The 25355-nt window shown below is 33.1% G+C and overlaps 1 protein-coding gene across 3 annotated transcripts in view; it reads right to left on the bottom strand.

The window, feature by feature from the left end:
* Positions 1 to 25355, bottom strand: part of adarb1b (adenosine deaminase RNA specific B1b) — a 321734-nt gene that overhangs the window by 93716 nt on the left and 202663 nt on the right. For 2 of the 3 annotated variants that reach the window (XM_682018.11, XM_021479019.3), the window contains exon 3: positions 21337 to 21385. Coding sequence is in view for 1 of the 3 variants with exons in the window: in XM_021479018.3 (XP_021334693.1) it covers positions 10094 to 10196 (103 nt within the window). In the remaining 2 variants the exon portion in view is untranslated. Of the gene's footprint in view, positions 1 to 10093; positions 10310 to 21336; positions 21386 to 25355 lie in introns of those variants that run through there. The other variant, XM_021479018.3, reaches the window with a different exon arrangement.

Here is a 25355-nt window from a genome sequence, read left to right as displayed (position 1 = left end):
TCCGTGATAAACCCAAATAAGCCAAAGCACAAGCACAAAAGCACTGAATATGTTAATTACTTTATCACTGACACTTTTCTCAGTACTTTTGTTGCGCAGATCAAAAACAAACTAAAGTGAAAACATCAGCATTTTTTGTGAACAGCCTGAATAACTGCATTTCCAGTTTGCTGCCACACACATTAGAGGACCCTATAGAGACGCATGCGACATTGCTGTGTGTATGTTCATACAGCATAATAAAGTGAGGAGAGTGATGGTGATCTTCCCCAGACACAGCATTATCAGAGCGCAAACGTCCCATTCATTCCATCAGAGAAGCTTCATTTCCTCCAGTCTGCTGGCTGAGCAGAAAACACTCCTCCACATGTCATCTGCTGAACCACTGGAGAGGCTTTCACTGATACTAAATTTACTCTGTTAGAATCGCCAAGAAATAGAGCTTTTTACTTCTTGAAGAAATTAGTTAACCAGGTTTCTTAATGTCTGTATTATGTATTATGATTATTCAATTAAAATTCACAGCCTGGGTAATTATAAAAAATACAAATAAATTATTCAATCAAATACAATAATTTAATAATTTAATAAAATAATCAGATTAAAATAAAGCAAATTAAAATAAAATTCTCAGCTTAAACAACTATTTAAACCTTATGTTAACGTTTTGTGATTTTTAATATCAAATTCAACATCAAAATACATATTTAAATCAAGCATTAATATTTGCATATTAATTCTAATAATCAAGTATTAAAATGCTTTTGGCATCTTTTTTACTTTTTAATAATTCTGATTAGCTTGTTTATTTTATTTCATTTAATGTTTTATTTTATTAGTAATTAGTTGCCATGTCAATATCAACAAAATGGAGTGATAAGCTGGTGATTAACAAATTAATTAAAAAAATATATAAATTAACAAAATCAATAAAATAAATAAATAAATAAATAAATAAATAAATAAATAAATAAATAAATAAATAAATAAATAAATAAAATAAAAATTCACAGCCTGGGCAATTAATAAAATAAAAAAAATAAAATAAGTACTCATTTTGGACAATTATTAAAGCCAATGCAAACTCCAACAATGCTATGTTTGGTTTCTGATTTTTAATGTCAAAATCAACATTAAAATGTATTAATATAATTTTGCCAATTGTTTTCATTTTTAATAGTTCTGTTAAGCTTGTTATTTTATTTTATTTTGTTAGTATTTAGCACCCAAGAAAACATTTACAAAATAGAATAATAAAATGAACTACTTGAATTAAAAACAACATAAATAAAAAAATATAAAAAATATAAATCAAATAAAGAAATTTAATTCATATCTTAGCCAATTATTTGTAAAATAAAATGAAATGAAATGAAATAAAATAAAGGGGCAGCATGGTGGTGCAGTGGGTAGCACGATCGCTTCACAAGTCCAAAGACATGCGGTACAGGTGAATTGGGTAGGCCAAATTGTCCATAGTGTATGTGAGTGAACGAGTGTGTATGGATGTTTCCCAATGATGGGTCGCAGCCGGAAGGACATCCGCTGTGTAAAACATATGCTGGATAAGTTGGCGGTTCATTCCGTTGTGGCGACCCCGGATTAATAACGGGACTAAGTATGGAAAAAAATGAATGAATGAATGAATGAAAACAAAACAAAACAAAACAAAACAAAACAAAACAAAACAAAACAAAACAAAACAAAACAAAACAAAACAAAACAAAACAAAACAAAACAAAACAACACAAAACAAAAACGCATTTTGGACAATTATTTAAATACAATGCAAACTCCACCAATGCTATGTTTGGTTTGTCAACATAGCTTGTTTATTTTATTTTATTTTATTTTATTTTGTAAGCAGTTAGTTCCCAAGTCAACTTTTTCAAAATGGAATGATAAAATGAAATACTTAAATTAAAACAATATTATTAAATAACAAATTTGTTTAAAAAAATACATTTATTAAATAAAATAAATAATATTAATAAAATAAAATAAAATAATTTAATAAAAATTTGCAGCTTGGAAAATATTGAAACCTAATGCTAACTCCAAACAATCAAAGTTTTTGATTTTCAATATGAAAACCAACATTAAAATGTATTAATATGATTTTGACAATTGTTTACAAAACAACATTTACTAAATGGAATGATAAAATGAAATACTTCAATTAAAATAATAATAATAATAATAATAATAAAGTGCTAATCTTGGACAACTATTTAAACCTAATGCTAACTTCAACGAGGTTATGTATGCGATGTGTAATGTCACACTACATCCTCAGGGCCCATTCATTACCACCAATGCGGCAGCATCCATGAGTGACACAAAGCCCCTAAAGTTCCAAAGAAAACTCAAAACCAGCTCAACGTCAGGCTTCAACCGCGCCGAGAGACGCCGATGACACAATACGGCCCAAACAGGCCCATGAGTGAGGGAATTACATTAGCAGATGACTTCTTAAAGAGAATCGCGGCTCCGTTTTTCAGCATCCGGCCCCAGATAAAAGGAACGAGACAAACTCACCAGTTTGACAAAGCCGCCTTAAGTTGGCAGGCCGCATTAGAGAGCTGAAAATGCCACTTCAGCAGACCAGGATTTGCTTGGATGACAGGTCTCAGTTCTCAGGTCTCGGCTCAGAATGTAAAAGGCAAACGGTGACTGTTTGGATAATACCTTCAAATGTACACCTCAGCGACTGCTGCCACATTTCATGCCTGGGTTTATACACATGGAAAAAATGAATCATTGGATTTACTACTTTTTTTTAAGATAAGTGGTTGCAAACAAATGGTATGAGCTGAATTTAAGGTTTGTTTAAATTTAGCTCATATAAATTGCTTGCAACTACCTACCTTAAAAAAAATGACTGAATCCAAGTGAATCTTTTTTTTTCACCGCCCAAATGATTGCCCAATACAAATGGAGCTAAAATATGCCAAAACATATCTATTTTAATTGTGTTAATTAGAATTATTGACAATTGTAATTTCATAAATCTGAATTATAATATGCCGTTAAAATTTGTTTTGAATTTGACCCCTGACCTACTTTCTGCTGAATCTGAATTTCACTATCTGAATTTCTAGTTTTGAATTTTGGGACATTGAATTTGATGTTCTGAATTTCTTCATCTTGAAAACTTGAAATTGTATTTTTACAAACTGGATATCTGCAGTCTATGAATTCAGAACACAAAAAATCTGAAGTTTGAAAATACTATAAAAAATTCACCCTTGAAAAATTCAGTTGTCTTACATTTCAGATGTTCAATATTCAAGTTATGAAATTCAGGTTCAAGTTAAGAAATTCAAATTCAAAACAAATTTTAAAGGCATATTATAATTCAGATTTATTAAATTACAAAAATCAATAATTCAAACTAACACAATTCAAATTCAGATTGTTTTGGCATATTATTAGCTCCATAAATACATCACATATACATTTACATTTAGTCATTTAGCAGGCGCTTTTATCCAAAGCGACTTAAAAATGAGGACAAGGAAGCAATTTACATAACTATAAGAGCAACAATAAATAAGTGCTATAGGCAAGTTTCAGGTCTGTAAAGTCTAAGCAGGAAAGTATTAGTAATTTATTTTTATTTTTATTTAATTTTTTGGGGGTACAGTTAGTGGTATATCCAGAGAGGCAATTGCAGATTAGGAAGTGAAGTGGAGACTAAATAGTTGAGTTTTTAGTCATTTCTTGAAAATAGCGAGTGACTCTGCCGTTCTGATGCAGTTAGGGAGTTCATTCCACCAACTGGGCAGATTGAGCATGAGTGTTCGCGAAAGTGATTTCTACATCACCTGCTTCTCATCTGCTGTGTGCTACAAAATACTACCAAGATGCCTACTCGGGGTCCAAAAAAAAAAAAAAAAAAAAAAAAAAAAAATATATATATATATATATATATATATATATATATATATATATAAAGTGGAGTAAACTACATTTTTTAAAGCAACCGGCTACAAAATAATTGAGATTGTATTCAACGTCACTGGTTGAAGTAATAAATTATTTTTGCTGAAAAGGTTGACTGAAACGGCTTTAGGTCAAATGTACCTCACAAAGTCGATTTAACTCAATTTAAAAAAATATATATATATACATATAATTGGCAAGCACTGAAGTTTAATTTTCAGCCTTTAAAATTTTAAGTTAATTTAACTTTTTTTTTTTTTTTTACAGTGTATGTACAGGAATTATGAAGGTAAAAATACACTGTAAAACCCAAAGAGTTAAGGTAACTCAAACTGTTTGAGGAAACAGATTGCTGCAAACCAATTGAGTGAAAAAAAAACAAATCTATATGAGTATTGTGAACTTATTCCATCTAAGTTGAAGTAATGAGGTGTTTAATTAACTTATTACATCATTCTTTCTTTTCTTGAACATGAAGAAAGATATTGTAAAAGAAAAAAAAAAAACTGAAAACCTGTAACCATTAACTTCTATAGTATTTATTTGTCCTATGGAGTCCATAGTATTTATTTGTCCTATTAGTCGAGCTCATATGATACCTTAAAAAAACATTTCTGATACCATGAGGAAAATTACACACAGCATTCATTACAATTACAATATTTAACATGTGTCTGAGCATTGAGGTGTCTGCATCCCACGCTTTAAACTGATAAAACCAGAAACACACACAGAGTTAGAAGCACCAGCTGTGAAATATGCCAAAACTTTTTTAATAAATCAACAAAGTGTTGTAGGGTAGGCTAGCTATAACTTATACACATTTCTCTGTGTGTGTTCTTCTGCTCAACTTCTTGTATTACTGCAACTTTCTAAAGTAGGACAGTCTCATTATACACACCATCTAAGATGAAAACCTCCAAAACTTCCTCAAGGCAGATTTGGGCAAATGAGACAAAACGTAGATCTCAAAATGACATTTGACGACTTTTATTCAATTACCCACCGAAGAAAGCAGATAATTAACTTTACACTTCTACATTTAGTTTAGTTCTTCATATAAAAAATGATAACTGTGGGAGTAGAGAGAAAAAAAACTGCATTTAAAATATTATATCCATTTTAAATTAGATTTTACACCTACCTAAAAGGAAATTTGAGTTAATTGGAGCAACTAAAAATAATCATTCATATTTCATTTAAAAAAAGAACCTAAAACAAGAAAAAAGTTTAAGTTGCTGAAAGTGTTTCCATAACTTCAGACTTTGAATTGGACCACACTACTTAAAAAAAAACAGCTTAAGCCAGCCTTGGCTGGTTGGCTGGTTTTAGCTGGTTGACAAGCCTGGCTTTAGAGGGGTTTTGGTCATTTCCAGGCTGGTATTCAGCCATTTCAAACCTGGACTTAGCTGGTCAGGTTGGAAAATGTCCAAATGTCCTAAATCCAGCTAAAACCAGCTTAAGCAGCCTTGTTTAGGCTGGACAAAGCTGGTTTTGGCTTGACTCCCAGCCTGGCTACACTGGTCAAGCTGGTTTTAGCTGGTCATCTCCCAGCCTGTTTCTGTTCACAGAAAGAACATTTCCAACTATCACCACATTAGAGTTGAATATTTCCAAAAATTCCAGCTAATTTATCAAAATGTTATGCTATTATCAAATTCTGAAAAATGACGATACATTCAATCATTTTCCTTTAACTTAGTCCATTTTTTCATCGGGGATCACCTCAGCGAAATGATCCAGCAACTTATCCAGCATATGTTTTACACAGGGGATTCCCTTCCAGCTGCAACAAAATACAGGGAAACACCCATACACTCATTCACACACATACTCTACGGACAATTTAGTTTATTCAATTCACCTATAGCGCATGTCTTTGGACTGTGGGGGAAACCGGAGCACCCAGAGGAAACCCATGCCAACAAAGGAAGAACATGCAAACTCTGTTGCCTTTGTATCAGCTGGAACCAGTCTGGCCATTCTCCTCTGACCTCTGGCATCAACAAGGCATTTGTGCCCAGAACTGCTGCTCACTGGATATTTACTCTTTTTCGGACCATTATCTGTAAACCCTAGAGATGGTTGTGCGTGAAAATCCCAGTAGATCGGCAGTTTCTGAAATACTCAGACCAGCCCATCTAGATCCAACAACCATACCACATTCAGTCACTTAAATCCCCTTTCTTCTCCATTCTGATGCTCAGTTTGAACTGCAGCAGATCGTCTTGAGCATGTCTACATGCCTAAACGCATTGAGTTGGTGTCATGTGATTGGCTGATTAGAAATTTGCGTTAACTAGCAATTGGTGTACCTAATAAAGTGACCGGCGAGTGTATATCTTATTATAAATATATACATTTTTAATATTATTGTAAATATTATGGTTTTACACTGTTTTCCATCTATGTTAAGCTGCTTTGACACAATCTACATAGTAATAAAAAAACTATAAAATATATCTCTGCAAAGAAGAAAAGTGTTAAGCTGTTTTTGTTGTCGATATAAGGAAGCTCTGATGCTCATTTGGTCGCTAGGAGCACTGTTTTCATCATGTTTCCTTGTTTAATTACAGGTTTGTGGTATTTATTGTGTATATATGGGTGAAATACTGTTACATTATCATTCATAGATCAAAAAAAATCTTATTCTGACCTGTGTTTGATAATATAAGGATATAAAGGAACAGGTAATCACACTAAAAATTGATTACATTTTAAACGACAAAATTACATTATACCTCTGACAAAAAGATAAAGTTTATAGTGGCTTGTAAGATAGTGACACTTCAATTCAAATGAGGCCTTTTTAAATAATCATGGTAAAAATGCACAACTGTCTGCTCAGAAGTGATCTTTGTTCTTCCTGTTTGTGGCTCATCACCATGGTGACCATCAGACAAAAACACCCACAGACAGACGCAGCCAGACATACTGTACACTGAAAAGAGTCTCGCTTGATTCTTCTAGCTAAACTAAGCTTCACAGAAACAGACATCATTCATAAAATCTGTAGAAATACATGAGAACTCCTGCAAGAAGAAACCAAATCGTGCATAAATCCTGGACTAAAGTTCATACTGTAGAGAAAACACTGCTTAATGATTTTTAATGCCCAAACAATACTATGTCAGTCTCTAAATTAAATAATCAAGTACAAGCTTACAAGGTGTATTAACAAGGTAATTTAATGTTAAAATGTTACCTACCTACTGTACCTACCGACATAATGGAATGGATGAATAAATAAATGAATTGTGTATTTGCCAAAACAGACTACATCCGTTGAAAGTAAAGGCTTCAGTGCACATCATAAAAAACATATCAGAAAATTACAAAAATGTATTAAAGTTATTATTTACACAGTCAGAATTATTAGCCCCCCGTTTTTTTTCCTCCGCAATTTCTGTTTAACGGAGAAGATTTTTCCCACACATTTCTAGACATAATAGTTTTAATAACTCATTTCTAATAACTGATTTATTTTATCTTTGTCATAATGACAGTAAACAATATTTCACTAAATATTTTTCAAGACACTTCTATACAGCTTAAATTGACATTTAAAGGCGTAACTAGGTTAATTAAGTTAACTAGGCAGGTTAGGGTAATTAGGCAAGCTATTGTATAATGATGGTTTGTTCTGTAGATTATCAAAAAATAATAGCTTAAAGAGGCTAATAATTTTGACCTTAAAATGGTGTTTTTAAAAAATTTAAAACTGCTTTTATTTATTCATTCATTTTCGGCTTAGTCCCTTTATTAATGCGGAGTCGCCACAGAGGAAAGAACCGCCAACTTAACCAGCACGTTTTTACGCAGCGGATGCCCTTCCAGCCGCAACCCATCTCTGGGAAACATCCTCATACACTATGGACAATTTAGCCTACCCGATAAACCTGTACCGTATGTCTTTGGACTGTGGGGGAAACCGGAGCACCCGGAGGAAACCCAGGCGTACGCAGGGAGAACATGCAAACTCCACACAAAAACGCCAACTGAGCCGAGGATCGAACCAGCGACCTTAAAATATTTTAAAAAGAAGAAAAAAATTTAAAATTTAAAGGGGGCTAATAATTCTGACTTCAAGCGTGTGTGTGTATATGTATATGTATATGTATATGTATATATATATATATATATATATATATATATATATAAACTTACACTCAAATAAACTATTCACATGCATAATGTAACTCTTTAAATATCTTAAGCACTGGTAAAAAAGTGTGCTTTAATTTTGCAAAGTAACAATAATAAAAAATAAATAATTAGGCAATAATAAGGCATACATCCTATAGTAGTTTTACACTAAATAATCTTTAAGATAAGCTATTTTAAAAAGAAAATAAGGACCTGTAGACTCTCCAATATTTCTAAAGTCCTGTGGCTTAACACACTTTATTTTCTCCTTCATTTTTTTCAAACTGATACAAGATTTTACCAGGCAGAACAAAAAAATTGCCTATTTTCCTTCACTAGCTCATTTCAATCGGTCACAAATACTGTATCGCTTGTATGGCTTCAATATGAAGTTTTCGTAAAAATATAAAATTTTCTATTTCCTGAATTACAGTTCGCATTTGTTTTTTAATACCATTTGTAAAACTCTGGAGTGTACATACAGTCAAATAGCACAGCAATACTGGCATAACAGACAGTTTAGATATAATCCCTGATGTTTATGGCAACGATTACAATCACTGTCGTATGCATTTACCTTGATGCTCAAAAATTAAAAGTTTTAGGCAGCAAATACAATACTTAACCAATAGGTGGCAACAATCCACCATCAAAAATATGCCACTGAATAATTCTAAATCTAGCAATGAAACATGAAGGATTATGAGTGAATGACTGAATCATTTATTGAAAATGAGACTAAAATAAATATGGGTTGTACAAATATAATGTTAGATTTCTACATTTAGCGTCATCAGCAACAGTAATAACAGTGAATTTTTCACAGTAATGCATGTTTTACTATTTATTATTATTTAGCTGATTATTTCTTCATTTTATTTTAATAAAAATACAGCTTTTAAGTTCTGTTTGTTAAAAGCAAAAGTTTCTTGCAGTGCTGTTAAGTAATAAATTGAAAGCAAATTGCATTTGTCTCGTCTACTTTTTGGCTGATACAGAAAAAAAAAAAAAAAAAAAACGGTCCGATTTGAAACTGAAAAACACTAATGTGATCAAAACCATAAGATCCGTTACACCACTACTCTCAATTAATATGAACACACACATAAAACAGAGTAATTCTAAGGCTAAATAGTATATAATTTGAGCATTGATATTGCAATGTGTGTATCTGCAAAGCTCACATCGCAAGATTAGAGCATTTATTAAAGTTTAAAAGATTAAATAGGATTATTTTTGTAATATTTAGACAATGATGAGCCTTTTATTTTACATTTGATTGTTCAATTTCTGTACATAATTGCTGTTAGACTCTCCAGAAAACAATAAAGCACTGTTTATGTATTAGCTTTTGCTTGTAATTTATTATAATTTATGCAGATCCACGACATAGAATCATCTCAGTCATCATTTATTCATTTTCTTTTCGGCTTAGTCCCTTTATTAATCCGGGGTCATTACAGCGGAATGAACCGCCAACTTAACCAGCACGTTTTTACGCAGCGGATGCCCTTCCAGCCGCAACCCATCTCTGGGAAACAACCATACACACTCATTCACACTCATACATTATGGATTATTTAGCCTATTATTTAGGACTGTGGGGGAAACCGAAGCACCCTGAGGAAACCCACGCGAACGCAGGGAAAACATGCAAACTCCACACAGAAATGTCAACTGACTTGAACCAGGCTTAAACCAGCGATCTTCTTGCTGTGAGGCGACCGCACTACCTACTGCGCCACTGCGTCGCCTCATCTCAGTCCGTCTAAAATAATGAAATCTTTCCAAATAGAGCTATTCAAATCATACTCTTAACACAAACTATATTCCGATCACTATATACATCGCAGTAAAACTAAACATTGCAATGTCAGATTTTTCCAGCCCCAGTTCAAAACAGATCCTAAAAATAAATGTTAAATGAAATCATAAGTGCTGCTAGTTTTCTAAAAGTGATCTGAGATCTCCATCAGGCCTGCTAAAGAGAAAGAGTTCTGACCTTTGCGCTCGGAGCGTTTCTTGCGCCGCCTCTTGAAGCGGGTGCGTATGAGGCAGTAATAGGCCCCCATGCAGTGAGCAGCGGCGTCCAGAACCAGAGCCATGGAGACCGGCAGATACCTGACTCAACTCAACTGTCCTGTTAGCGCTCGCTCGCTGTTTCTCAAGCGCTAGTGAAGGTGTGCAGCGGCAGACCCTTCCCTTCCCTCGCTCTACCACACACACACACACACACACACACATATACACATACACACGCACACACACATGCTCGCCCCTCCCCTACTCTAGAACTCAGTGTGAGAGAGAGAGAGAGAGAGAGAGAGAGAGAAAGAACTCCAGTCTGATATCAACAGCAGCAAAGTATGTATTAGCCTGTCATAATCACAGAGTCAGGTGGAGCACATAAATAATCAGAAGAAAAATGATGCAAACCATCTGAATGAACGTGTTCGATTTAATTTTCTTATATTTTTATACATTTTTTAAGGGTTTTGCCTTTATTGGAATAGGACAGTGGAGATTTTACAGACAGAAAAGTGTAGGGAGCAGAGATAGGGGAACTCAGGTCGCCGCGAGCACCTAGGTGCTATTTGTCGACACACTAACCACTAGGCTATTGGTGCCGACTAGGGTTGTAACAATATACCGGTATGAAGGTCTACCACGATTTGAACGTGCACGATTATCATACCATGAACAATTGCATATCAACGGTTTTAACCCTTAAAGACCGAGACAGCCGCCCGCGGCTAAAAATAAGTATTGCTCTTAAATGTTTAATAACTTTTGATCCGCTGATCCGATTCATACAATTCAAAAATTGGCATAAAGAAGAGAATCTCAGCTTTCCACATACATAACATTCGTGGACTTTCAGAGGCTCCGGAATCAGTGCGTTTACGTCATCAAAATTTTACAACGCTGATTTGACAAAGAAACGCTCGTCACTGTGTCTCCGGACAAACCAGACATGATACATTGATGCATTGTCCCTCCTCCATGCCCAGATTGGTTCAAACTCGCTATATCACAACCAATAAGCATAGGTTTCGCTTTTGTTTGTGCACCAACAATGAGCTTTTTGAACAACACGGAATGAGAGGCATACATTTATGCGCGGCTAAATAAAACGCAAAAAAAAAAAAGTTTTGCATGAAACAATTCTCATACTAAGTACTTTTGCATGCACAGCAGCACAGAAACATGACAAAACAGTGACACAGCAAAGATGAACTGCTGCTCTTGCTGTTTTCAAAAGACGCAAATGAAGGTGCAGCTGTTTGTCTGCATTGCAGACAACCATATCCTAATCCATATCCACAGACAACCATATCCATGCTGGCACATAAAACCTAAGGATGTTCCATATTGAATCTAGTTTCGTTATGTAACTATTTATAGTATAGTAAATATTTATATCTATTTTTTACTGAGGATTTGCACCATGTTTATTTGGACGTTATTTGGACTTTGACACATTATTTATTATTTTATTATTTTTTTATTTGTTCATTGTAAGTGGTGTTGTTTATAGTAACTGAAAATATATTATTTGGAAAAAGTCAAATTTGCTTCACTGTTCTATTATTTTGTAACATTTGTAACATACCGTATACCGCGAAACCGTCAAACCGTGGTATTGTTTTAGACGATTATCATACCGTAAAAAATTCATACCGTTACAACCCTAGTGCCGACTAATTTTCTCTTTCATTTTTTTTTTTTTTTATCCACAAATTAGTGTTTAAAGTTTCTTATTTATATATGTATTTATAAGAATTCTAAAGGCTGGTTTATACTTCTGCGTTGACCCATGGCGCCTGCCTTGCTTGTAGCTATGCATTTATACTTCTGCTATTTGTGTTGCTCTGCAAGAACACTTCCGAAACACTAGCTGGCAGTAGGTGTTTATGTTACTGTGTCCAGTTTCTTTGCAGGTGTTTTTTCTTCTGAACGCTACCTTAATGTAAGCAGTTAAAACTCGCTTATTAAGAGGCCGGAACCAACAGACGTGCAACAACTTTAATCACAAGATAAACACAAAACAAAAGTTTCCATCTGGAGTTCCCTCAAGGGATTTGACACTTGTAAACACTCGCTCCAACAGGTTTGTGCAGCTCTCGGTCGGTCCCGCCCTCACTGGTCACAGCTACTAAGCCGACCAATCACAGAGCTTGCGCTACGCGTCGTTGCGATGTGTAGTTACATATTTTGAGTGGTGTGCATCAGCACCGGCAACCGTGTGATGGTTGTGTCGGAGCATTCTGCTTGATGCAGAAGTATAAATCAGCCTTAAGCCTGATTTAATACCTTTGCCTGGTGTCACATCGCGCATCTCCGCTGAATACGCACGCACCTCATGAAATGGACGATGCTTCTATACTTGACACGTTCGCCATAGTGATATTCCTTAAAACGAAAGGGAGTTGTCAAAAGAAACCCATCGTAAAATCAGACGGATAAACAGAGAAGTTTTCACAGAGAATTTCCAAAACTACGTCTTATCATCATCATTTAAGCTTTTTGAACTAATTATTTTTAGAAATTATTTTAATGATTATAAAAAATTTTAGAACTATTTTATAAATTCAAACTTTGATGCATCACTTGCTTTTGTTCATATCTTGGAAAGTTACACCTTTTAAAGTTTATTAAAATATTGATGACAGAGCATTGTTACTCTACAAGTATATTTTTATTACAGCAAGAATAAAAGCAAAGTACACTTACTAAAAATGTAAAAACTAATGACTTTTTTTATTTAACCCACTCAACAATTCACACATTACTGTCTGGCTAGTTTTTGTCCTCTACTGATATACTAAAAAGGCAATAATGGTCCAACAATCCTGACCATTATCACCAATAAAGCCTAAGAAAAATAAGACATCAGTATACTGTAAACCGATAGGTTCAATTATTCTTTTCCAGTTTTCAAAATAATTTGTGACATTTTAGTTTTGTAAATATTAAATTGTTTTAAATTCAAAATTGTAATATATGTATTAGTGTAAAATAACATCCTCTGCAATTGTGTATTAAAACCACCTGGGTCTCCACTTTTGACTCTCTTTTTGATTTTAACACATTTATCCCTCAAGTTTTTCCAAACTTTTACGAAAACTTTCCTCCTTTCCCACTTCTGTTGCAATTTCTAGTCAAGAATTATTGGTCATCTGCTTATCCCTATGATCACACATGGATGGATCATAAATGTGTCTGTACAGGCGTACTGGTTTCAAACAAAATCTCTTCAAAGTGATTAATATTCAATTCAAATCAAATGCAGCGCCACGCGAACTGTTTACCCGAAAAAACAAACAAAAAAAAAACATGCGATCCGCCAGCCGAAATTATGTCACTTTCACTGCGCACACTCAAGGGAACTAACGTACGTGTCCAATATAAACCAGGCTTTAGCGTGCTTCCACATCTGTGATTTGGTTCATTTGGTCTGGACTAAGAGCAACAAATGATACATTGTAACACTTTTCTGCCGTTTTTGGGTTGTTTTCACACCACACTGATTGCTTTGGTCGGAACCAGTTGAAAAGAACCAAAATGCAGTCATGTGACAAAATCCACATCACTCATTGGCCAGATGTTCTCAAACATATTTCCTAAACTGCATTTTGACTGGTCAGAATTAAAATTAAAATGGCAACTCCCACAAGTAAACAAATCGGCAGATGCAAAATGCTGCTTTTTGCTATGGAGGGACGACTGTGCTGGCTGATTGTATCCCTGGTCATCGTATATTATTTAGTTTGTATACATCACTTCACAGACAAAGTGCGGCTGCGGATGGAAAACAATGCTTTAATTCATTGCAAATGGCGAAGGCACATTGCAAGTCCCTTTAGGAGGAGGCATGAATTTATTTAGCGAAACTGCGACATGGTCATCTTCCGGAAATCTTACCAAAGCGTTAATGCCCCCCCCCTCTCTGTTTAAAATTGTTGGTAAAGCGCTGTCAACAAATATTTTTCGTCCACATCCCATAATGTACAGTACATCGAACTACGGCAGCTGGATTAGTCCAAAAAGGCACAGTACTTTTTGCAGTTGGGTCTGTTTTAGTTTGAATCATGTTCTCACCACAAACAAATCACTCCAGGGTTCATTTGAAAGCGTACCGAGACCAATTCTTAAAGGAGGTATCACGACGCTTTTTTGGTCAGCTTTTAGTGCGCACTTAAGTGCGATTGTAACGTTCACACCTGCCCAAATGAACCGCACCAAGAGAGAAAACAAACTAGTGCGATTTAACCGAACTAAATAAGGTAGGTGTGAAAACACCCTTAATTGTGTTTCTTCTTCTTTTTTGTATGTTTGTACAGTCAGAATTAGTAGTCCTCCTGAATTATTAGCCCCCCTATATATATATATATATATATATATATATATATATATATTTTTTTTTTTTTTTAATTTATTTATATATATATATATATATATATATATATATATATATATATATATATATATATATATATATATATATATATATATATATATATATATATATTATTAATCTTTTTTTTTTTTTAACAGAGGGAAGATTTATTCAGGACATTTCTAACCATAATAGTTTTAATAACTTCTAATAACTGATTTCTTTTATCTTTGATGATGACAAAACATCATATTTGACTAGATATTTTTCTAGATACTAGTTTTCTGCTTAAAGTGACATTTAAAGGCTTAACTAGGTTAATTAGGCAAGTCATTGTATAATGATGGTTTCTTCTTTAGACAACGGCAAAAAATATTTGCTTAATTGCGTATATTATTGACCTTAAAATGGTTACAAAAAATTAAGAACTGCTTTCATTCCAGCTGAAACAAAACAAGTAAGATTTTGTCCAGAAGAAGAGATTGAGAGAGAATCAGAGAGAAGAGGACACTGGTAGAGTTTTTACAAGGTTAGGGAGAGTAAACAGCAAGCGCTGGAGGATTTTCGCGCTGGGTTTGTTTTCTCACTTATCTGCTCTTTCTCACATCCCACGCTTTAAACCTGAGGCAAGATCAGTCTGGGGCTCTCGGCCAATTCAGGTAATGACATCACAAGCCATCACAGCCAATGAGAAACATGGGTTAAGTTTCAGCACGGCCCAAAACAAATAAAGAAATAAATAACGCTTACTCCCCTGACATCCTCTCAATGATTTTCCCTTTCTATGTGGTAATATATGACGCACATACAGACAAAAGACAATTGGAGACAAAACTATCATTACATTTTAGTTTACTTTACCATGATGATGGCAAAATACAAGTATTTAGCTGAAAGTGCAATTTAACTAGGATAACTAGGCAAGTTAAGTTGGTTTGTTCTGTAGCAATCAAAAAAAGATTTAAATAATTATCTAAACAAATAAATAATATTATACACACATTGATAATAATAATAATAACACACATTGTATATATGTATAAATATATATATGAGCAATATCACATGAGTAGCAATGCAATATGGCTGTGTATTTGCACTGGTGGGAGGCGTGCATTGGCTCAAGGTCAAAGTGCCTTAGTGTACCACCAGTAATTATATAAAGCCACATCGCACTGCTACTCGTGTGATATTGCATTAATATAACAGTTCGACGACATAATCGTGTGTATAAAAAAGAAAATCAAACATGGAGAGTCTCAAAAATCATCTAGTATGAGGAACTACTTTCTTCCACCATTCATTCACATCTGCAGCTGACGTCAGAACAGCAGAAACCATTGCTCATTCACCAACGTCCCTTTAGAGCTAACATTTGAATGATTCTCTAGCGTAATGTCTAAAGTGATGACAAAACAGCTGAATTTGCTCACATTTTAAGATTATAAGGCTGAACGTGACATGAAATGCCATCAGTCTACAGACATTTATTTCTGCTGCAATTAGGAAATCCCAATAATTAACCCCAAACAAGCCAAGGCAAAGCAAACACCACCAGATTACTATTGTATGAATACAGCACTACAACATTCAAAAGACTGAGATCGACTTAGAATGTTACCTACTTGTTTTATAATGATTTGATCAGCTGTAGTTTGAAATTTATGCTGAGTCTTTCTAACCTAAGGACTTATTTTGTGGTCTCTGTCACTTTCAAGTGGCGGTCAACCGTCTTCGCTCTGCTCAGTATGACAGGCAGATGGCCACCGTCTTGCTGAATCTCAGAAATTAAAAATATAAAAAAAAAAACTACATATATATATATATATATATATATATATATATATACACATATATATATATATATATATATATATATATATATATATATATATATATATATATATATATATATATATAGTTGTATAATATTTATTTATTTATTAAGAGAGCTAAAATTAAGGGCCTTAGCAGCTTTTACGTTTAAATGTTTTTTTTTTACTAAAATAAATACGACTTTTTTTACAACGACAAAATATAATAGGAATTATGATAAAATATTTAAATAAAGAATAAAAAAATACATGAGGAATAATAATTTAGCCTGTATAAGACAAGGTAAATATTATGAATACCTTATTTAAAACTAAACAACAACAACAACAACAAAAACAACAACAACAACAAAAACAACAACAACAACAACAAATATGTTACATGAAATAAAACAATAAAAATGTTCAAATTTCCGTTAAGTTTAACCTGAAATATTAAACACACTAAAATCATCAATATTGCATGAATAAATAAATAAATAAATAAATAAATAAATAAATAAATAAATAAATGAATGAATGAATGAATGACACAGTACACCACAGTTTCAGCAATAACAGCAATATGCTTGGAAAGCTGATTTATGGTAACATTTCTAAAAATGCAGTAAATATAGACTAAAATAGTTCACACACAGGACCCAGTCTCAGTTTGATAGAAGTTTTTTAAGTCGCTAAGCTGGTGAAAGCAAACATCAGAGACTTAATACATCCCTACTCACTTTCAGCAGCATTTAAGCGTATTTTTTTCATCTAATACTTCATCAAAACACCACATCCATGCGACTTCTGAAGACACTCTGAGAGGATGAAAATAAAATAAATAATGCAGAAAGCAAACGATCAGAAAGGCTCTCAGAAGTTCAGTTTTAAACTATCTATAATCACCATCAAATGCAACAGATGTTAAGCAAGATTCAACAAGTCTTTAATCATGAAGCGGTCTGGATCTGCTCATCAGCTTATGCTAAAAGCTAGAAGGGATACGGCTGCAGATACTCACATCAATGTAACATAACTGTTGTGACACTGCACAAAAATAATTCATATTTTTTATGTGAGGGGCAGGTTTATGGTTGGGGTGGGGGTAGGGTGTTAATAAAATACAATTTGATGGGTAATTTAATAATGTTAATAATACTTGGCATATTTACTGTGTTCACATCAATTTGATGGTTAGGATTAGATGGAGGTAGATGTTAATAAATTAAAATAATGGGTAACTTAATAAATAACGTGAATATAAGTTTTAACCTTATGGTTGGGTTAAGGGTTAGAAAATATAATTGAATAGATAATTTAATAAATAATAAGAAGAATATCCGATATAATTACTGTCATTACATTACTGTGATGATTAATAAAATACAATAAATGCTTAATTAAATAAATAATATAAATATTTCTTATTAACTTCAGACTGCAACTGTATCCTTTCTAGCAAGAACATCAGCTTATGCAGGTTTAGAATGACGATCTGGAGGAAATTATCGCCATCTTGAGGTCAATGAAGAGCACTGCACCTCGTCCAGTATTTTGCATAGACGATGCGCACCGCACACACACAGACGATTTAAAAACAAATAAATAATAATAATAGTGACTTTGGTATAGTAACATGTTTTTCAATGGCCTTTCAGACTTAATATATAAATTATACAATGCTTTTGGACAAGAAGAATTACATTTTGACACATTTACGATGTAAGAAGTTATGACAACTGTTATGACAACCAATGTTTTTAACTTAAATTAGGTAAGTCAGTTTTCAACAATATAACTTTAAAGTTATATAGTTTAATTTGATTTTTGATGTTTAATTTGAATTTGATGTAAGCTGAGATGATGGTGATAATGAAGAGGACGATTATTATTAGGTTAGATTTCATTTTATTTTCATTACACATGTGCAAGTGCAATGCAACAAAGTTTAGGTCTAAGCAGGAGTGCAACAAGCAACAGCAAGTGCAGGATATAGGTATAAATTATAAAGTGCAATTAAATAAAAATAATGGGGATATTTACATATGGATGTACTATGAACATTGTACAGGATGTATTAGCTATATACAGAGATTTACATTAGATGAAAATCAGGTTGCAGAAGGTTGCTATTGATAATCAGTGGTGTGCAGATACAGTTGAAACCAGAAGTTTACATACACTCTACCCTTTTTTTTATTTTAAATGTCTGATGGTAGATCATAGTAAACGTTTACTATTTTAGGTCCGTTAGGATTACATAAATTATTTAAAATTGCTAAATGCCAGAATAATAAAATAATTAATTTATTTATTTTTGGATTTTTTCATTAATTTCTAGACAGTCAAAAGTTTACATACATTTCCTTTGTATTTTTTAGCTTTGCTTTTAAACAGTATAACTTTAGTCAAAACTTTTGGGTATCCTTTTACAAGTGTCTCACAATAGTTTGAAGGAAATTCGGCCCATTCCTCCTGACAGAATTGGTGTAACTGAGTCAGATTTGTTGCCCGTCTTCCTCGCACAAGCTTTTTCAACTCTGCCCACAAATTTTCTATAGGATTGAGCTCAAAGCTTTGTGATGGCCACTCCAAAACATTCACTCTGTTGTCCTTAAAGCACATTTTAACTAATCTGGCAGTATATGCTAAGGGGCTTGGTCTGTTTGGAAGACCCATTTGGCCAAGTTTTAATTTCCTGGCTGATGTCTTGAGATGTTGCTTCAGTATTTCTACATAATGTTCTTTCATCATGATTGCAAGTTTGACAAAACAACTAAGAAACACAATGACTCAAATCAAATTAAATGTATGCAAACTTCATATGCAATGAAAATAAAATAAAAAGCCAAGCACCTATTTTCAGAAAGCAAGCCTTATTTTTCCATATAGTGTCAGCAAATATATTTTTAGATTCTGTGCATAATAAAGCTGTATGTTTTGTTGCTCTTATCAACTGGTGTAATTCATCATGTAAATTTACAGCAACTGCACACAGAAGCAGATTGTGTGAATAATGCAATTATGTTATGCTCTCCATCGCCCTCTAACGAAATAAAATGGAAACACAGCATTATCTCAAAGATATTCTAGGTAAAATAAACCAGAAATGCAAAAGCAAAACTGACCTGACCTGCTCGCTAAAATTACTGCCTCAGAAACAGATTCCAAACACTTAAAGTTTAACAGAAAACCCCTGTGCAATCACAGAATGACAGAACTTCACCCAAACATACACACTGGCCATTTTATTGATGTATTTTTTGACACTGTAAAAAGTTATTAGTTTACCTAACTTAAAATAAGTCAGTAAACCTGGGGCTTTTAAAACAAATAGTTGACTTTACATAAAAAGTGACTCCCTTTAAGTAAATAAAGACTTTTTACGATGTAAAATTTTAATTGATACTTCATTATTAATTCAGCAATAATATGTTAAATACAGATCAGTTTTAATATATATATATTTAATTCATAAAAATGTAAGTAATTTCAGAATAACTTGTGGAACATTTTCTTTTTAACATAGACAATATATTGCACACTAAATCAGTATTTCAATTTCAGCTGTCAAAGAAATAAATTATGTTTAAAATAATTATAACAAAGCAGTTCTTTTAAAGTTAAAGTTTGTACTCAGTTATTTGTTTATATAGATTATAACATAATATATAAAATATCAAAGAATACTTCATTCATATTTCAATATTAATGCAAAAAAAAAGTTCTCAAGTCAAATAATTTTATATAAATTCTGTTCTTTGAGGAAAAAATTAAGGGAAATCCACAAAAATAAAATTTGAATCAGCACAAGTGCTTTCAACTGATTAAATAAGACATTTGAGTGTATTAATCAAAAACATGGATTCAGTTTATTTCTAAAGAAATAGCCAAAACAATTCCACAGCCAAGTTATATTACATCTTATGAATAAATTATATTTTCACTAATTAAAACAAAGCAGTTCTTTTAAAGTTAAAGTTTTTACTTAATTATTTTATTACATAGCTTATAATATAATATATAAAACATCAAAGAATACTTAATTCATATTTTAGTATTAAAGTAAAACAATAAAACAATTTCTCAAGTCAAATAAAAAGTCAAAAAATTTCATATAAATTCTGTTCTTTTGAGGAAAAATATTAAGGGAAATCCACAAAATTAAAATATAAAGTGCTTTTAACTGATTAAAAAAGACAGTTGAGTATATTAATCATGAAAAATAGATTAAATTTATTTCTAAAGAAATAGCCAAAACAATTCCACTGCCAAATTATATTACATCTTATGAATAAATTATATTTTCACTAATTAAAACAAAGCAGTTCTTTCAAAGTTAAAGTTTTTACTTAATTATTTTATTACATAGTTTATAATATAATATATAAAATATCAAAGAATACTTAATTCAAATTTCAGTATTAATGTAAAAAATAAAACAAGTTTTCAAGTCAAATAAAAAGTCAAATAATTTCATATAAATACTGTTATTTTGAGAAAAAATTAAGGGAAATCCACAAAATTAAAATATGAAGTGATTTCAACTGATTAAATAAGGAAGTTGAGTATAATAATTCAATTTTCAATTGATTTAATTCAGTTGATTCAATTTATTTCTAAAGAAATAGCCAAAACAATTCCTCTGCCAAATTATATTACATTTTATGAACAAATTATATTTCGAAATATATTAAGACAGATTTAATTAGACAATTTTTACTGTATTTCTTATCAGCCTTGGTCAATGTAAGAGACAGACATCCTACACTAAGATGTACATATTAAATACAAAATAAAAGCTCATAAAAAAAATCTATCAATCCATCCAGCCATCCATCCATAACAAGCATAAACCAGCCAAGTTACACAGAACAAAAAACACACACTCAGCTAAATTTCAAGTAATTAATGTTATTGACAAAAAAAAGTACATTTTGTACACCCCTCCATCATACCAGTGGACATTTATTTTAACAGAATAAGTACATCGCAGAATTCAACTGAAGTAAACCAGAAGGCACATACCTGGATTTGTACTTGCCGCCAGAACACCAATACTCCTCGCTCACCTAGCCTGCACAGACACAAGAAATAAAACACAGAGATACACGATTAAAAACAAAATATTAGCAGACCATGATGCATTTTCAGCTCTAGCGCAGCAGTAAGTTTCTACCTTCTGCATCACTTTACAAACACATAGTTCACTCACAGTAGCATTTAGATACAATCTCTCTTTCTCTCTCTCATTCTGTCTTGCTCTCTCTCTCTCTCTCTCTCTCTCTCCTGCAGCTTTCATTTCAATCTCATGTCACGTCAACAACTTTCCACATTACAGAGCGTCTCAAAACTTCCACCTGCAGGAGAACACTGCAAAAACATGAGCTAACGGCTGTGCTAAACACATCAGGTGACATGTGGCGAGCATCAGAATAAAAAGAGCTCGGCCGTAAATGTCCCTCATAAAAGTGAAGAAGTAAAAATAAGTCCAATTAGGAATAAGGGCTGCACTTAACATATATATATATATATATATATATATATATATATATATATATATATATATATATATATATATATAGTCAAAATTATTAGCCCCCTTTGAATTTTTTTCTTTTTTAAATATTTCCAAAATGCTATTTAAAAGAGCAAGGAAACGTTTAAAGTATGTCTGATAATATTTTTTTCTTCTGGAGAAAGACATATCTGTTTTATTCCGGCTAGAATAAAAGCAGTTTAAAAAAAAACAAAAAAAAAACATTTTAAGGACAAAATTTTAAGCTTTAAGCTATATATTTTTTCCATAGTCTACAAAACAAACCATCATTATACAATAACTTGCCTAATTACCCTAACCTGCCTAGTTAACCTAATTAACCTAGTTAAGCCTTTAAATGTCACTTTAAGCTGTATAGAAGTGTCTTGAAAAATATCTAGTCAAATATTATTTACTGTCATCATGGCAAAGATAAAATTATAACGGAGTTATTAAAACTATTACGTTTAGAAATGTGTTAAAAAAAACAAGCGGGGGTTAATAATAATTCTCAGGAGAACTGATAACTCTGACTTCAACTGCATATATATATATATATAATTTTTCTTTTCATGATAATTATATTTATTTTTTGCCCAGAATAAAAGCAGGTTTTAAATTATTTAAACCATTTTAAGATCAACATTAATAGCGCCCTTAAGCTAAGCTATTAGCTTTGTTTGTTTTAGTTAGTCTGTATTTGTGTTTTCTTACTTCAATTAGTTTAGATCAAGTGTTGACACACTGAAAATCTTTTTTTTTTAATCTCTATTTAAAGGGGACCAGTTTTACCCCTTTTACAAGATTAGCCTTCGGTATCTCCCGTATGTGTCTGTTAAGTTTCTGCTCAAAATACCCATCAGATAATGTATTATAGCCACCAAAATCTGCCCATGTTGGTGTCTGAGTACAGGGTAACTGTTATTGCTGCCTGTGTCTGCTTATAATCATTTGCTATGTCAGATAAACAGCAGTGAGTGACACAGAAAGACTCGGATGAAGCTGAAATACAGCTCATCAGTCAACAATACCAAGTTTAATCCATGTATTTGTGGTGGAGTTTATTCAAGCCTTACTGAAATAATGAGTCTCACACAAATGCACACACACACATTAGCGTTTACTGACACCATGCATAGTGATTATAGGGGTTAAGAATTAGATAGCGCTTTTACTGTCTTTATTACAAACATGTTCAGTGTTTAAAATGTTACAAACTTATAAGAATCACAGAGTTGTAACTGATATTTTGATCCCAGCTTTTTTCCAAAAAAAAAAAAAAGTTCTTTGGGCATGTGTATACATGTTATTATAGAAGCATGGCACCTGTCAAGCAATTGGTGGGTGGGGAATACTACACTCAAAATTACTGAGTTTTGGGTCGTATTTTAACATTTAAAAAATAAGACTTATTGGGTTTATATCACTCTAATATGACTGTGGACACACTATACATACAGACAGTCCTGTCTAAAGCTTACAAAAGTTGATTTCATCACAGGAGCCCTTTAAGTAAGTTGTTAGTTCAAGTTTAGATGTTAGATTTGTGAAATGAAAATGATTTCTTCATAATATCTTCTTTTGTGTTCATCAGAAGAAAGAAACTCAAAGGCTTCAAACCTCTTGAGAGAGTGTAAATAATGAGTAAATGTTTATTGTTGGGTGAACTATCCCTTTAAGGGTTGTTACTTTTGTTAAATTCTTTGCTTTGTCTAACAAATTACTTTTTTCATAAGTTATTCTACTTACTGTTAATTCTGAGAAAATATTGCTTAAACTCATCTCTGTCTCTGCCTCACCATTGATCTGTGGCACACATCATTTGTTGTCTTATTTAAAATATTACATTCTATCAGTTCTAACATCTAAACTTAATGAGGAATGAGCTAAATCCAGGAGAAAATGTGATTTGACATACAGTAAATGATGAGGATAGGAATAATGATGCACAATGATGGCAGTCATATTTACAAGTAGAAAATGCTAAGAGGGAAGAGTTTAAAATTCTTAAATCATGTCTGCTTTACTAGTAAGACCTGCAGAGCAACAGCAGCAGGGGGATGATTTATGGAGGAAAAATGCAACGCAATAAAAAGCAGCGGGCAGCACGTTTCTAGAACCCTGACAGATTCCTTTGTTCACTGAGGATACATTGCAGCGTTTTCTGCACTGGTGTTTAGATGTTCTGTGTGTGTGTGTTTGATCTGAACACTGTAAAAAAAATCTAAAATATTTGTCTTTTCATTTCACATATTTTTATGCGACTGAATGCACTCGAAGCGGATGGATAGATGGATGGATGGACAGAGGGAGGAGAAGAAATTGAGTGGACAGACAGGAGGACAGAAATTGGACGCACAGGCTAATGGACAAAAATTGGACGAAGGGATGGACAGAGGGACGGACGGGTGGATGGATGTCAGAAAGAGGGAAGAAAGGGTGGATGGATGGATGGATGGATATATTATCCACGATAGATGGATATAATATCCACAATGGATGGAAGGATGAATGGATATATTATCCATGATGGATGGATGGGTTGATGGATGGATAGATCCATAATGGATAGATGGACGGATGGATGGGTATATTATCCGTGATGGATAGATGGATGGATATATTATTTGTGAAGGATAGATGGACGGATGGATGGATATATTATCCATGATGGATGGATGGATAGAAATAAGACAAAAGGATGGATGGATAGAAGAAAAAGGATAGGAAGGAAGGAAGGAAGGAAGGAAGGAAGGAAGGAAGGAAGGAAGGAAGGAAGGAAGGAAGGAAGGAAGGAAGGAAGGAAGGAAGGAAGGAAGGAAGGAAGGAAGGAAGGAAGGAAGGAAGGAAGGAAGGAAGGAAGGAAGGAAGGAAGGAAGGAAGGAAGGAAGGAAGGAAGGATGGATGGATGGATGGATGGATGGATGGATGGATGGATGGATGGATGGATGGATGGATGGATGGATGGATGGATGGATGGATGGATGGATGGATGGATGGATGGATGGATGGATGGATGGATGGATGGATGGATGGATGGATGGATGGATGGATGGATGGATGGATGGATGGATGGATGGATGGATGGATAAATACATATTATCCACGATGGATGGATGGATGGATGGATGGATGGATAAATACATATTATCCACGATGGATGGATGGATGGATGGATGGATGGATGGATGGATGGATGGATGGATGGATAAATACATATTATCCACGATGGATGGATGGATGGATGGATGGATGGATGGATGGATAAATACATATTATCCACGATGGATGGATGGATGGATGGATGGATATATTATGATGGATGAATGGATGGATGGAAACTTTATCCACAATGGATAGATGGAAGGATGGATGGATATATTATCCGGAATGGAAGAATATATGGATATATTATCCAGGATGGATGGATGGATGGTTGGACATATTATCCACTAGAGCAGAACATTTTTGGAATAATAAGAATCAACAAATATCCACGCTTCTGAAC

This window comes from Danio rerio, chromosome 9, assembly GCF_049306965.1.
Source record: "Danio rerio strain Tuebingen ecotype United States chromosome 9, GRCz12tu, whole genome shotgun sequence".
Classification (NCBI taxonomy): Eukaryota; Metazoa; Chordata; class Actinopteri; order Cypriniformes; family Danionidae; genus Danio; species Danio rerio.
The sequence above is the reverse complement of the archived record's forward strand: the minus strand, read 5'-3'. Positions and strand labels throughout refer to the sequence as shown.